The sequence below is a fragment of the Rhinolophus sinicus genome, linkage group LG02 (genome assembly GCF_036562045.2).
Source record: "Rhinolophus sinicus isolate RSC01 linkage group LG02, ASM3656204v1, whole genome shotgun sequence".
NCBI lineage: Eukaryota > Metazoa > Chordata > Mammalia > Chiroptera > Rhinolophidae > Rhinolophus > Rhinolophus sinicus.
Genome location: NC_133752.1, coordinates 90,029,808 through 90,043,532, shown reverse-complemented (window position 1 = coordinate 90,043,532; position 13,725 = coordinate 90,029,808). Strand labels below are relative to the sequence as shown.

Below are 13,725 nucleotides of genomic sequence, written 5' to 3'. Positions count from 1 at the left end.
TGTAACGAGGTAGCATAGAATTGGTTTCACTCACCTGGAAACATGTATGTGTACACGTGCACAGGTAGTACCAACAACATCTTTGACCTAACCCTTCATTATCCCGACAGTATTTAGATCATTTACGCCTGTGTCACTTAGCTAAATGATGTTGATATTGTTATCATTTATTGAGTAATCACTCCCACAGGGTGTCAGCAGCCTCATTTAACAGATGAGGAAACATGTGTCGATTGGTCATGTGGGTAAAGTCCCACAATAAGTGATGAGGAATAAGGATTTGAACATTGGTTGGCTAACTCCAAAACCTAAGCTCTAAAGTCCACTGTATAATAAACTCAAATCGGTAGCTTAAATGTTAGGATCAGGCAGACGACACAGCCAGAGTTCTGAAACTTGAAAGAGGGTGAAGGGTGGGAGGTGGGATAGTTGCACAAACGTTCAGCTTGATTTGCTGTGCTGTTCAGTCCTGTGCCTCCATTACCCATGTGACCCTGGTGCACCTCTCAGAGGCACAATGTCGCTCTGATGAGAAGTGTTGCCCTGTTGTAAGTCTTCCTAGTCGACCTCTTATCCTTGTGAAAGAAGTAGGAAAAAATCTTGTTTTCATTTGGGAGGTCACAAGATGGAGATACAAAGGAATTCAATAATTTTGCAACGATTTTGTGATATGCCGTTTCATGGTGACAGTGAAAGGAGGAAATAAGAACAAAACTAGATATTCTCTTTACCACCCTGAATCCAAAACCTGTCACTCCCCACCCCCATGCTGAAGCTGAGGATTCCTACAAGGTTCTTACTTCAAGCTAATGGCTGATTATAATTCCTTTGTTTACTGATAAAATTTTTAAAAATTTAAATAAAAGCAGTACATAGTAAGTAACTACACAGTTTTGGCCAATGAAGTTACATACAGAAAGACATCAAAAAGAGAGAAATCATTCATAGAGTAAGTGGGTCTCTGTGGCACAAGAAAATGGAGGCAACAAAATGTCTGGGATTAGATGATGGTTTTTGTTGTGCTAGGATTCACGTTAATTATTCTGCTCATTCAGTAGAAGAGGGTAAATACTGAAGAATGGGAAGCAAATATGTTGCTGCTAAAATGGTAGTGACTTGAAGTTTTCTTTAAGAGAGCCTGGGGTTTCCCCCTTTGCTTCTTGCAACTCTAGGGACGAAGTGGAGCCAGCCCCTTCAATCTTCCTGATTTAAACAACCACACAGTTGATGCCTCTTGGGCTTCAAGACACACAAATCAGGTAAGCCTGGGCACGGGACTGCCTGCTTAGGGAGAAATGGCTCACCTGAGAAGGAGACAGTGCTCAGTAATTCGTGGGTCTTTTGGATCCTGCAGGGAACTAGAGACTTCCCTTTGGATACCAAACAGACATAAAATACTAATTGTTTGTATCAATGAGTTGTCAGCTTATGTGTGTTCAATTAGATATGTGTATATTTACATGTCGTATAATGTAATTTTATTATCAAGAACTACGCATATACCTAGTCTATGACACTAATATCCAATATTATTTTGAAAACCACAAAAACTTTACCAAATGCTGATCAGCCTTTTTGATCCCCTCCATGACGCCCATTCTGAAGCCGGCTGCAGGCCCGTCACAGAGTGGGGCAATCCCAGGACAAACTCGGGAGGCAATTTCAGGAAATAGGAATCGAAATTTGCAACCTTCAAGAGACAGGAAATAAAAGTTATCTTCTCACTGGCATACACAGGTAGGAGGGTGAATGGGACACATACCCCCAACTCATCCATGCAGTTGTTCAATCATTCAGGCAGATACATGCTCTGAGCACCTACTCCTCTCCAGATGCTGAAATTCCAGAGCTCCTGCTTCCACAGGGTTTATGGTCTACTCTAGTGGGACATTCACTGTAGCACAGCAAATAACTAATCAAAAGATGTGTGGGACTCATTCAAACAACACATTGAGTAGGCATTGTGGTGATACTGTGTTTCCCCGAAAATAAGACCTAGCTGGACCATCAGCTCTAATGAGTCTTTTGGAGCAAAAATTAATATAAGATCTGGTATTATATTATATTATTATATTATGTTATGTTATGTTATGTTATGTTATGTTATGTTATGTTATGTTATACCCGACCGGGTCTTATATTAATTTTTGCTCCAAAAGATGCTTTAGAGCTGATGTTCCGGCTAGGTCTTATTTTCAGGGAAACACGGTACCTGGAATAGGGGATTGGTGATTCTTAAATGGACCTGTTCATCTCCAATTCAACTATTCCACCCTCCTTTCACAAGCAAAAGTATTCCTCGCTAATTCTCTCCCTTGCAGAGACTCTGTATTTCATATACAGGAGTTGACAATTTGGGGTTAAAAAGTTCTCGTCAGTTCTGTGTAGCTATTTTAGGTGTTTGGGCAAAACTCAGGGTCAATGTTCACTTTGCTGTGTTTTGATTCTGTACCTTGGCAAGGCAAGGGATTTTTGTGGATGATTTTGTGGGTAATTCTTCTTTTTTCTGGATTCGACATGCCACCTACACTGTCCTTTCATAATCATCACACTCTCCTATTAATTTTTATTTTGAAGTTCTCAACCTATACAGATATGTTATTTCTAGTTATGAACTTACTTGTCATATACCCCATTATTTATAATAGTGTTATATAATATATTCATAGCTTAAAAATACTCTTTTCTTTCAAATGTAATTTGAATTTGCTAGTATAAATATTTTGGCATGCGGAAAGCATTTTTAACAAGTGGTGGCATTTAAACTATTTTATTGAGATGACGTGAGCTCAGAAAGCATGTTGGAATTTACAAATATAATTTGATTTATATTTTACTTTGTAAACCAGGGCCAGGAGAACTACTAATTAGAACCATAACTCAAAGCTATAAGGAGTACTTATTGATTCAGATCATGAAAAGGCCGGCATGATCAAAAGCAAACATCCATCTCCCTCTTCATCCAGAGTTCAGGAGGTTAAGTGCTATTTGTCTCAAATCCTTGGTATTAGCTCCAGCTTGCAATGAAGAAGACAACTAACATCTCTATCCATCTGCTGTTAGGATTAGTATATTAATTAGCAAAATCATTCAATTAGCAGCACTCGGTGAACTATCACACTCCTTTCTCACCTGTCCTAATTTATTTGAACATGTAAGGAATTGTCACATTGAAGAAAATGTCTAAAACCCCTAGAATGTGTACTTATTTAGGTTTCAACAGCACTCAAAATAGGTGTCCTGGTATTTAAAACAATAGCTGCTATAGTGTACACATGTAGACATGATCTAGTCACTCTCTTTTGTTTTATTTAATTAAATCACCCAATGGTAAACTTAGTCTTACAAATATGCATACATAGAAATGTCCTCTCCCTTTATACATTTCTGAGGCTCAGAAAGTAACTAAGGATACATAGCTGTCATTAGTAGTAAAGCTTGACTTTTAAGTTAGAGTAGGCTGTCTTCAGAATCTGGAATTTTTTTTTTCGACTATCGTAGATGGCCTTCAGGAATGCATAAATGTCACAGAATAATCAGAGATGTGATTAGGCATTTGTGTATGAGGTTAGCCATCTTAGCATTATTTCAAATATATCGTGAAAAATTAGAAACAACATAAATGTCCAACAGTTGAAAAATGGCAAATAATTTATGGTATAAGGGAATATTATTCCACCATTAAAAATCATGTTTTTAAGAAACAGCCATTTGAAGATACTTATAAGGTAAAGAAGTGAAGAAAAATCAGGTTACAAACTAATAGGGAGAATATGACTCTTCTTTTTTAAGGAAAAAAATATGTACATACATAGAATGTATAGGGGGAAAAATGAGACTGCGAATAAATAGACCAAAACATTGTCAGATAGTTCTATTTCTTGATTTGAGATAATGAATAATTTTAATTCTTCTGTATGCTTATCTGTATTTTTAAAATTGTCTGCAATGATCACATATTTTATGACTAGAAGATGGAAAAGTTTATTTTCTAAAAGAAATGTAGAAATAAAACTCTTTAGCTTATTGAAGTCTTCTTCTAATCATTCAGCAAATATTTACCACATACATGCCATCTTCCATGTGCTAAGGATGAAAATAACATACCAAGTGGGGCTACATGAGTGCTGCCTTCAAAGAACTTCCAATCCAGTTAAGAAATGGCAAACAACATACATATTGAGTATGCAAATAATATGTACTAAATATGTATTCAGCGTCTCCTGTGTTCTGGGTTCTCTGTTAATCATATTCTCTTTCATCTGGAACACAGTTCTGTGTGGCTGATGTCTTCACCCTCATTTTACTTAAGAACTGAGGTAATTGGTGGGGCTGGTGTTCAGAGTCCTGGCCGCTGGCTCCAAAATGTGTGCTATTCCAACCACTCCTGTGGCTTGTCAGGATCAAACTGGAGCCTGGAGAGATTTATCTTCTGGTGAAACTAGAATAGTAGTTTAAATGGAGAGATGGATTAACTTTGACAAGTTTTATAAATGGATTCCCACCCTCAACCCACCCAGCCCCCACAGGATAAATTGAGTAGACAGGCTATTTTATTGTCACCTAAAAGCCAGAGATTGATAGGAAACAAGTGAGTGTGTATCTCTTCTGTGGCATCTGTAGAATGACCATGGATCTTATTTAATGTTTCACTTTCCCATTTATCCATTCAGTATGTGTCTTCCACCTTGTAGGTAGTAGCAACAAGGAGGCTTTGCACTGGGGAGACAATATATATAAAATAGAATTACTACCCTCTAGACGCTCACAGTGTGGGTGATCTTCTGAGCAATTAGTTATAAAATGTGTGTGACAAGTGCTGTAACAGGGGTGCAAATGAGCTGAGACCCCACCAAGAAGCAGAGCACTAACTCTTCCTGGGAAACCAACTAGACTGCAAGCTCATGAGGGCAGCTGCTCCATTGATTATTTTCTCCCTAACTTTGGAATTCTCAGTTCCGCATCACAATAAAAACTCAGTGAATGTGTGTTAAACTAATGAAGTTGAGGAAATCAGGACTCAGAAGGTCATCATTTAAATTTACATGGCCAATCTAAACATTTTACAGTTGGTCTTCTCAGAATGGTTCCGATTTCCTCCCACTACTCTTATAGTCTATATCATCTGAAGACAAGCCTTAGGAAAAGCATCAGGAAATCAAAAAGAATAATGACTCCCTCTTTCACCTTAATCTAAGATCAGACCACCTAAAACTATGGTCATCCACCCTACACTTCCTGAATTGTTTCCGTGGATATCAGGACCTCCATATGTTCCAGAAACCTGGGTTACCTATGTTACCCCTTTTCCCAATTAAATAACACACTTTCTTCGCTCCAGCCCACCCAGTGTAGTCACTCTGTCCCATGCATGTCAGTGAGGTCCCTACTCCCTTTGCTCACATCACTTTGACCACCAATGCCTTCCTCTTCCCTTTTACCCAGTCTTTTCCATAACACCTACTTTACCATTAAACTTAAACATGTCCCAAGTATTTGACCCACTACTAGGAATTTACCTTACAGGTTTACTTCCAGAAGTTTGTCAGAACCCTTACATAGGAGTACTATGGCAGTTTTGTCTATGAATGAGAAACTATGGAGACAGCTGAAGTACCATCCATCGAAGACCATTGAAATAAATTAGGGAACATTGGCATGACAAAGTACCTTATAGCAACTGAGGATAGCCATTTTCTACCTTTGTGTATTGAAATGAATGATCTCATCTCACCCAGGGCTGGTTTGCACTGTTTAGTGCCTTTTGCCCTCCCCAACTTTATCTCTGAACTTTTCCACTGTCCATCCTCCAGCCACATTAGCCTTCTTTTTCTTCTTAGAATATGTCAATCCCATTTCCACAATGAGATCTTTGTATTGACCTTTTTCCTCCCCACATTCCTGCGTGGCTGACTCTTTCTTGCCATGCAGTGCTCAGTTTCAGCTTCTCTTCCATGGAATGTCCTATTCTGACCTCCTAAACCAGGGGCCTACAATGAAGAATTTAGGCTTTGTGGGCCAAGAGGCAATGTCCTCAATGCTTTGAGCAACTGTTCTCATGGAAAGCTAATGATCTTTTTTTTTTTTACATTTAAAAATGTAGAAACCATTTTTAGCTCTTGGGACATAAAAAAACAAGATGGCAGACAGGATTTGGCATAGACCATAGTTTGCCTGATCTCTGATTTAATTAAAACAAGATTCTCTGGTCATTCTTGATTATCATGCCCTACTGCATATTCATCACAACACATCACTACCTATTATTTTGTTTATTTGTTTGTCTTCCCACCGTACAGCAGGAGCATTGCTCATCTTGTTCACTGCTATATGCATAGTACTTATGAGAGTAGTCGGCATATAGCAGTTGCTCAACAAACATTTGTTGAATGAATGGTTAAACTTCAAGGCAGACTATATGCTCCTTAGGGACAGGGGCCATGAGACAATCATCTCTACATGATTCATAGTACCTAGGAGATTATCTTGAATTCCTGTTCAGTGAATGAAAGTGTCTTCAAATTTAGCCTGTGCTAATATGATTTCTTGTAAGCTCACTTTAAATAAATTGCTCTGTTTTCAAAGGAAATAAGAGTAGAACCTCTGTCTTCATGAATTTAACATTCGTGGTTATCTCTTTGCTGGTGAGTCAAAAGTTCATGACATGCAATAATTTGCAATTTTGCTGAGAAATTAATTTGAATCCTAGAGGCTGGTGAACAAGACTCAGCCTCTTAGAGAACAATGTGGCCAGAAGCCAGTGCACAGCCCAGGATGTGGGAATTTGGGGGTGGAGTGGGGCTCAACTTAGGATCTTGTGTGTGTATGAAAAATTTCTTCTTCTGCCAGAAAATAGATAAATGATGCCTGAAATGAAGACAACTTCTAGGATGATGAGATAAGTGAAGGAGACTAAAAAAGTATTAGTTCTTAGCCAGAAAACAGACCTTTTGGATAAAGAGTGAAACGTTAAATTCATCGGTGACTAGAATCTATGATATAAACAAACCAGCCATATGTTCATTATGAAAATTAGTATAAAAGCAAAATTTGTGAAATGAATTCAGTAAGTGTTTCAGCCAGGACAGAAGTAGCTCATCAAGTGAGAGCTGGATCATTTACATATAATTGTGCAGTGATGTGAAACTACACTGTATAGTGGAAATGATATATTATGATGGCCTTTATGAATCTGGGTATTTTCAAGGGTTTCAGGAACTCTCCCTTGTGAGTTAAAGAATCTGTTATTATTTAATGAGCTCACAAAGAGTTGGCATCTTTACAAACGAGAGATGGAGCTCAACCTATAAAAAAGAATTAACTACATAGGATATTAACACTGGCAGAATTTAAAGGGAGAGGACACTCTGTCCTATTGTTGAAGTACCCATTTCTTTGCTCTTTCTTCAAAAACCCCCTTCACATTTCATTCTCATTACAGTGTACTGTTGATCCTTCCCCCTCAATTCTCCTGCCAGCCATTTTCCCCTGGAAATGTTCTACCATTAACAAATGCCTTACTGCTTAATGTTCTCTCTGAAAGTTCAGAAAATGACATAGACAATGTCTAATTATTAGCTTGTACAGTATGACCAGTGTCAACATTGTTATAGTTTGCATAATTTTATAGACAGAATCTGTTTGAATTAAATACCATCAGACTAATTTACTCTGGATCAGTGGATAAGTTGATAACATTTATAAGACGGTTGTGTAGACAGAGCCTGTTCTAGGGGCAAATGTGTTTTATCTAAACAACCAAAAAGTAGCAGCATAATATTTGACATTAACCGGTGTGTTTCATTCCCGGCATTCCTTTGTAACCTCTTGCCTTTCTCTGATTCAGTCAGTGGTACACCACTGGTTAATAGATTAAAATATTACCCACATTTGGATCAGTTGATCTAAACTCAGAGAACAAAAGTACAAGTCTTAACTTTGGCATTTTTAAAAGCTGAAAACAAAACATAAAATCTTTTTATTTGGAAGAATATACAATTAGGCAGTTTTTCTTATTCCAGGAAGTAGATAAATGTTATCGGGATTGAGGGGTAGAACAGAATAGTTGGAATGCAAGGAAAAGAGCTGAGATATGTGTTTCTGGGAAATGGGGCCATTACTCCACCCCAGACTGCATATCCCTGGATGAGAAAGAAATGGGACAAAAGAACCTGACAGAGTTTTTCAGAATCTGAAAGCAGAGAGGAATTTTGCCCTATGCTTCTAGGGTAGAACCCAAGAAAGTGGCAAGACCTCAGTTCACCTGCCCTTTGGAGATTGTATTTAGTTATCCATTCACTTATTTGTCTGCTCTTCATGTATTTTCTGCCTACCTACTGGTAGGCGCTGTGTTTAGCAGTGGGGGTACCAGTGTGTGGAAACATGGCCTAGGAGCAAAAGCTATTGTTGGACAAACCTCTTTGCCCACAGTCTGTGGTGTCTAGCTGGGGGTAGCGCCATCCCTCTGGCATTCAGGACGAAACCTTGGCATCATCTTCAATTCATCTTTCACACCCTGTGTCCAAGAGATTCTGTTGGCTCTACCTTCAAAATATATCCAAAGTCTAAATACTTCTCTCCACATCTACTGCTCCTGAAATAGCTCCCAACGGGCGCTCCTTGCTCCAACCTTCCTCCTAGAGTGTGTTCTCAACATAACAACCAGAGTGGTCCCTTTATGATCTAAGTCAGGTTATGCTGCTCCTCTGTTCAAAACTCTCAGTGAATTCCTCAGAGTAAAAGCCCAACCCAGTCTGCTTCTCCCATTGCCTTTCTGAAGGCTTCTCTCACCCTTGCTCACTCTATTCTGCCTCAATGGCTTCCTGCTGTTCCTTGAGGAAGCTCACTCCTGCCCTTAGGCTTTTGTACCTGCTGTTGCCTCTCCTTGGCATATCCTTCTCCCGACTATTCACTTAATGAACTTCACCTCGTTCAAGTCTGCTTAAATATTACCTTCTCCAAGATCTCCATTGTGAAAACACTATTCAAAATTTCAAACCACCAGCCCTAGTCTGCACTCCTAAATCCTCTTTACCCTGCTCTACTTTAAGGCATACCACCTATCGGCTTCTAACATCCTATAGAATTAGACTTTTTTATTATGCTTACTTTTTATCATGTATTTCCTCATTCCAGAATGGCGTGCTTCCTGAAGCCAGGGATGTTTGTCAGTTTTGTTCACTGACATTTCCCAAGGGTCTAGAACAGGGCCTGGCATATAATAGGTGCTCAGAAGATGTTCGCTGACAGAGGTTGTTGAATGAATTGCTTCACAGGGTAGTGTGGAGGAAGCAGTGCAATGATTTCTCAAGCCCTTAAAAAATGGTAGTAAAAGGCCTTAGTCCCATGGAGTTCCCTGACCTGAAGAGGCATGGCGGTGGGCTCAGAAATGGCTGCGATCGAGTTCCACCTGAGAGACTGTGAGGTCAGAACAAGGAGCACCAGAGCAGCAGACCCTGTGGATGGACGACTGGGAGGTCAGGAATAGGGGTCATTGGGGTAACTGGGAGTAGGGCAAGGAGGACTGTGGGCCACCAACAGTCAGACAGCCCACACCATGCCAGCACTCTGTAAGACCCCAGTTATTTGGGTGCAACTTTGGGGAAAAGACACATTAATTTTTCTTCTCCTGGCAGAATATGGGTTACAAATAAAAAGTAATGTAACGTATAGAAAACATCACATGCTTTGTGCACTTGAGTTGTGTGGACTAAGATTTGTACCTTCTACAAAAACAACTCGCACAACTTCTATGATTCAGTAAACTTGGATTCAGTCAGCTATGTCATAGTAGACATATGAAGTATGGTACGGAAAAATGAATTAAAAAATGAAGCAGAGAGGGAAAAAATGGCTTCCTTTTACCATTCTCCTGTGTGCAAAAGTTGACTTTTCATGTGATACACTCTTAAGTCTTCTTATTCAGATTTTCAGATTGTGGTGTAAGTTCTCAGAACCAGGAGAGGGTATTATTAGGATGATATTATCCCATATCCTGCCATTACGTGTTTCAACAGGCACCGTACACTTACGTCACAATTAAATGGGAAGTTTGCTTCCACTTATGCATTTCAAACACTTTACTAAATACCTACCATATGTGAGACATTCTCTACAAATGAAACACATACAGGCTGAATTGTCAGCAGTCTCATGGATTCCTTCATCTGTATCCCACTGGGGCATCAAGAAGAACATGTCCAAAATGGAATTCGTCCTCAACTCTCAATCCACTTCTCCATTCCTTAACTTGGCTAAAGTCATCTCTGTTCATCTAGTCATCCAAGCCAGAAACCCTGGAGTCCTTCCAGAACAGTGCTACTCAAAGTGTGGTCTGCAGATGAGTGTTGGATCACAGTTACCATCATAACAACATAAGGACAGTAACTGAAAGTAAGTATCAGAAACTTATAACAAACTGGCATTTCTGCAATATCCAAGCACATGATCATTTTCTTTCATTTTACCAAAGCAGTGGTCCACAATAGTTGGACATTCTATAAATTGGGCTTCACTGAGATAGGTTGAGAACATAGGTTGAGAACCACTGTTCTCAACGATTTCTTTCCCCTCACCATGTTTCCAAGCCGACATCAATTCTGAACTATCCCCCCAAATATATCTCAAATCCATTGTCTCCTCCCCTTTAAGTTTGGGCTCTTGTTGTTTACCTGGCCCATGACAATGGACAGGTAACTGCTTTCTTCCTCCTTAAGCCTCTCTCCTCCTTCTCCAACTATACACCCTGTTGCCTCCAGAGCAGTATTTTAAGATGTAAATATGATGATATGCCTCCCTGTTTAAAACCAAACATTGGTTCTCCACTAGCCACAGAAAGAAGTACATGTTCCTTTGCATGTTCTTGAAGGTTCTCCACAATCTGGCCCTTTCCTGTTTTTTTCAGTTTAATCTTTTGCCACTCTCTGTTCTGTATTTTATACACTATCCATATCATGTGTATTTGGGTTCTAAACACCTATAACTGCCTGCATTTGCTCCTTGGAAAAATCCTTCTTTTCTGTAACATTCCACTCAACCAAATCAAATTGTGATAGGGATAATAGAAGCAGGGCAAAATTCCCTGGCGTATCTGTATCACAAGTGAGCACGGCATGAGCACATCACGGCGGGATAAGAGAAAGTCTAAAGCTTGGGGTGAGGGCAAAGCAGGCATGGCTCTGGGCAAATCCAGATCTGGCAAATGAGAACAAAATTTGGTCTAAGGAAGAACAAATTGTGTTATTGAGGAACCAATTCCAAGATCGAGGGAAGTGTCATAAGATATTTCCCAGAAAGGAAAGCTGGGGAACCAAACAGGATCCAGACCAAGGTACTATCTGGAATCTCAAGCAAGATCAGGGAAAGTGAACATTCCACCTACACTCAGGTCTACTAGAGGCTTTGTTGATGCTCCAGTTGATTTTTGCGTCCACATGACCGTATGCTGAGGTTCGCACTCTGGGATGCTTTCTGTCGAGGTATCTTAATGTGTTCCATTCAGATAGCGCCTTCTTGTATCTCCTTGCTATAGTTCGCGTATGTGTGTAGCTTATATATGTATTAGCTGTTAACTCAGTGCAATTATTTATTTACTTGCATATTTTCGCACTCTGCTAGACTGTGAGCTTCTGGAATGCAAGACTGTCCATTCTTTTTTTTTTTTTTTTTTTTGTATTACTTGATTTTATTTTACACTAGGTGGTGGGCACAAAGAAATCTTCCTTAATAAAGTTGACAATTAGTTTCATTCAGAACATTTTTAATAATGAACATTTAAAAAAAAGTATTCTTACAAATTCTTCTGTAATCCAAATATACAATAGCTTGGAAAACAATGTTTAGAAAACAAAAGCCAATGTAAAAAGACAGATTAAAACAACTAGAACAGTACAGGTTTTATATGGCTCTGATTTTACAGTTTTCTTACTGCATCATCAATGTCAGAAATCTGTTCCTTCAGCTGGCTCCACTGCTCAGGATTTAAAGAAATACCTTTTCTTCCTGGTTTCATTTCACCTTCTGGATCCATCCAATATTCTCTAATATCAATTAGGACTTTCCCTTTAAAGTCTCGAACACTGACGTACCTCATCTTTCCAATCTGAAACATGTTATCATCTCTGCTGCTGCTACTCTGCTTAGAAGATGCCAGGGCTCTTGAAGTTTCACCAGTTTTTTGCTTCTTTACAGGTTTTTCTGGAGTAACTTGCTTTTTCCTCTTTAACTTTTTGTCAACTTCACTGTCAGAATCGCTGCCAGAAGAGCTTGAAGAAACAAGTTCCTTTGATTTAGGCATTGCTCCGCTCCTGCAGTCTAACAACCTAGTGCTCGCTCGCTCGCGACTGACAGACAACCGGACGTGACGGAAGTCGAGACGCCCAAGACTGTCCATTCTTTATCTTTATATCTCAGTGCCTTAGCACAGTTCCTTCCAGAAGGCTCGCGTTGGAACAAATGCTTGTGGAACGGATTACGTGAATACACACGTGCTCACTTAGGACGTTCAGCAGACTTAGAGAATTCTTTTTGGTTGTCCTTTAGTTTGCCATGTAATTTTGCTGGAGCATCTTGGGCAATGTCACACCCAGGCGGTGATCATTTGACCTCAAGTTTCTAATCAGCACTTTGCAGAGGAAATTCAATCTACAACTATTCACATAACACAACATCAACCTATTCTAGGAAAATAAGTCCCGGATTAGATTCCTATGAGACACTAAATTGTCCCGATTCTGAAGGAATCGAGTCCAGAGGTCAGCAAACTGTTTCTGAAATAATCCACACAGTAAGTATTTTAAGGATTGTGGGCCACATCGTTGCAACTACTCAACTCTGCATTTGTAGTGTGAAAGAAACCATAGACAGTTCATAAATGAAGGACTGCGGTAGTGTTCCAGTAAAACTTTATGTACAAAAATAAGCAGGAAGCCTGATCTGGCCTGTGAGCTGGAATTTGTCCACCCCCTCATCTAATCAGTTCTTTTAATACTTTTTTATCAGAAGACATCAGATGGGAACAAGAGAATAGACACTGCTGGTTATTATATATCCTGAGCTAGTTGTTAAGATTAGTTAGCTCATTTATTCCTCAGAGCAGTCTGCAAAATAGATTACCCTTATCCCATTTCATGGATGTGAAGTTATTCAGACTAACTGGCTTTATAAGATCACGTAAGCAGTAAGTGATGAACCCTCCATATCAACTAGATTGAGGTAACTACAAAATTCATGCTTCCTTCACTAAACTGCACTGTCTCCAATTCACTCTCAATTGACCCTTTGTTATAACAGATATAAATTGTGACAAGTTTAAAGCTGTCTGTTATCCATCAGGCTGTACTGTGGTAATAACCCCGGTTATCTCAAGAATATTGAGTGCCAGTGTGAGCTTATGAAATACAGCACAGTTAGGAAAAGGTGTTTAGACCTTAGGGCCATGTGGTTACTTGTTTGTCATTCTGAGACGGGTTTAATCATTTTCCAGAGAGTAGCTGAATGCAGATAGGGTGGTTCATCTCAGGTCACTAGGGGACCTGCTTCATATTGTCCTCATTCTGAGACTCAGGCTAAGAAAGACCCCGACCATTGGAATCGCACTGGTACCTAAGGCAGGGGCATGGCAATGAAGCAGATCGTGCATACAGGTTATAGACTTCTGCCCAGAGTTGATACACTTTAGGTCTACTCATCTTCATTGGCTAAATTCAGTGAAATGGTTTTATCTGA

The 13,725-nt window shown here is 39.5% G+C and overlaps 1 protein-coding gene across 1 annotated transcript; it reads right to left on the bottom strand.

The window, feature by feature from the left end:
- Positions 1 to 11,741: 11,741 nt before the first annotated feature.
- Positions 11,742 to 12,372, bottom strand: LOC141568437 (activated RNA polymerase II transcriptional coactivator p15). Its single transcript, XM_074318371.1, has one exon. The coding sequence runs from the start codon at positions 12,293 to 12,295 to the stop codon at positions 11,912 to 11,914; it is 384 nt and encodes a 127-aa protein (XP_074174472.1). The 5' UTR covers positions 12,296 to 12,372; the 3' UTR covers positions 11,742 to 11,911.
- Between the last annotated feature and the right edge of the window lie 1,353 nt (positions 12,373 to 13,725).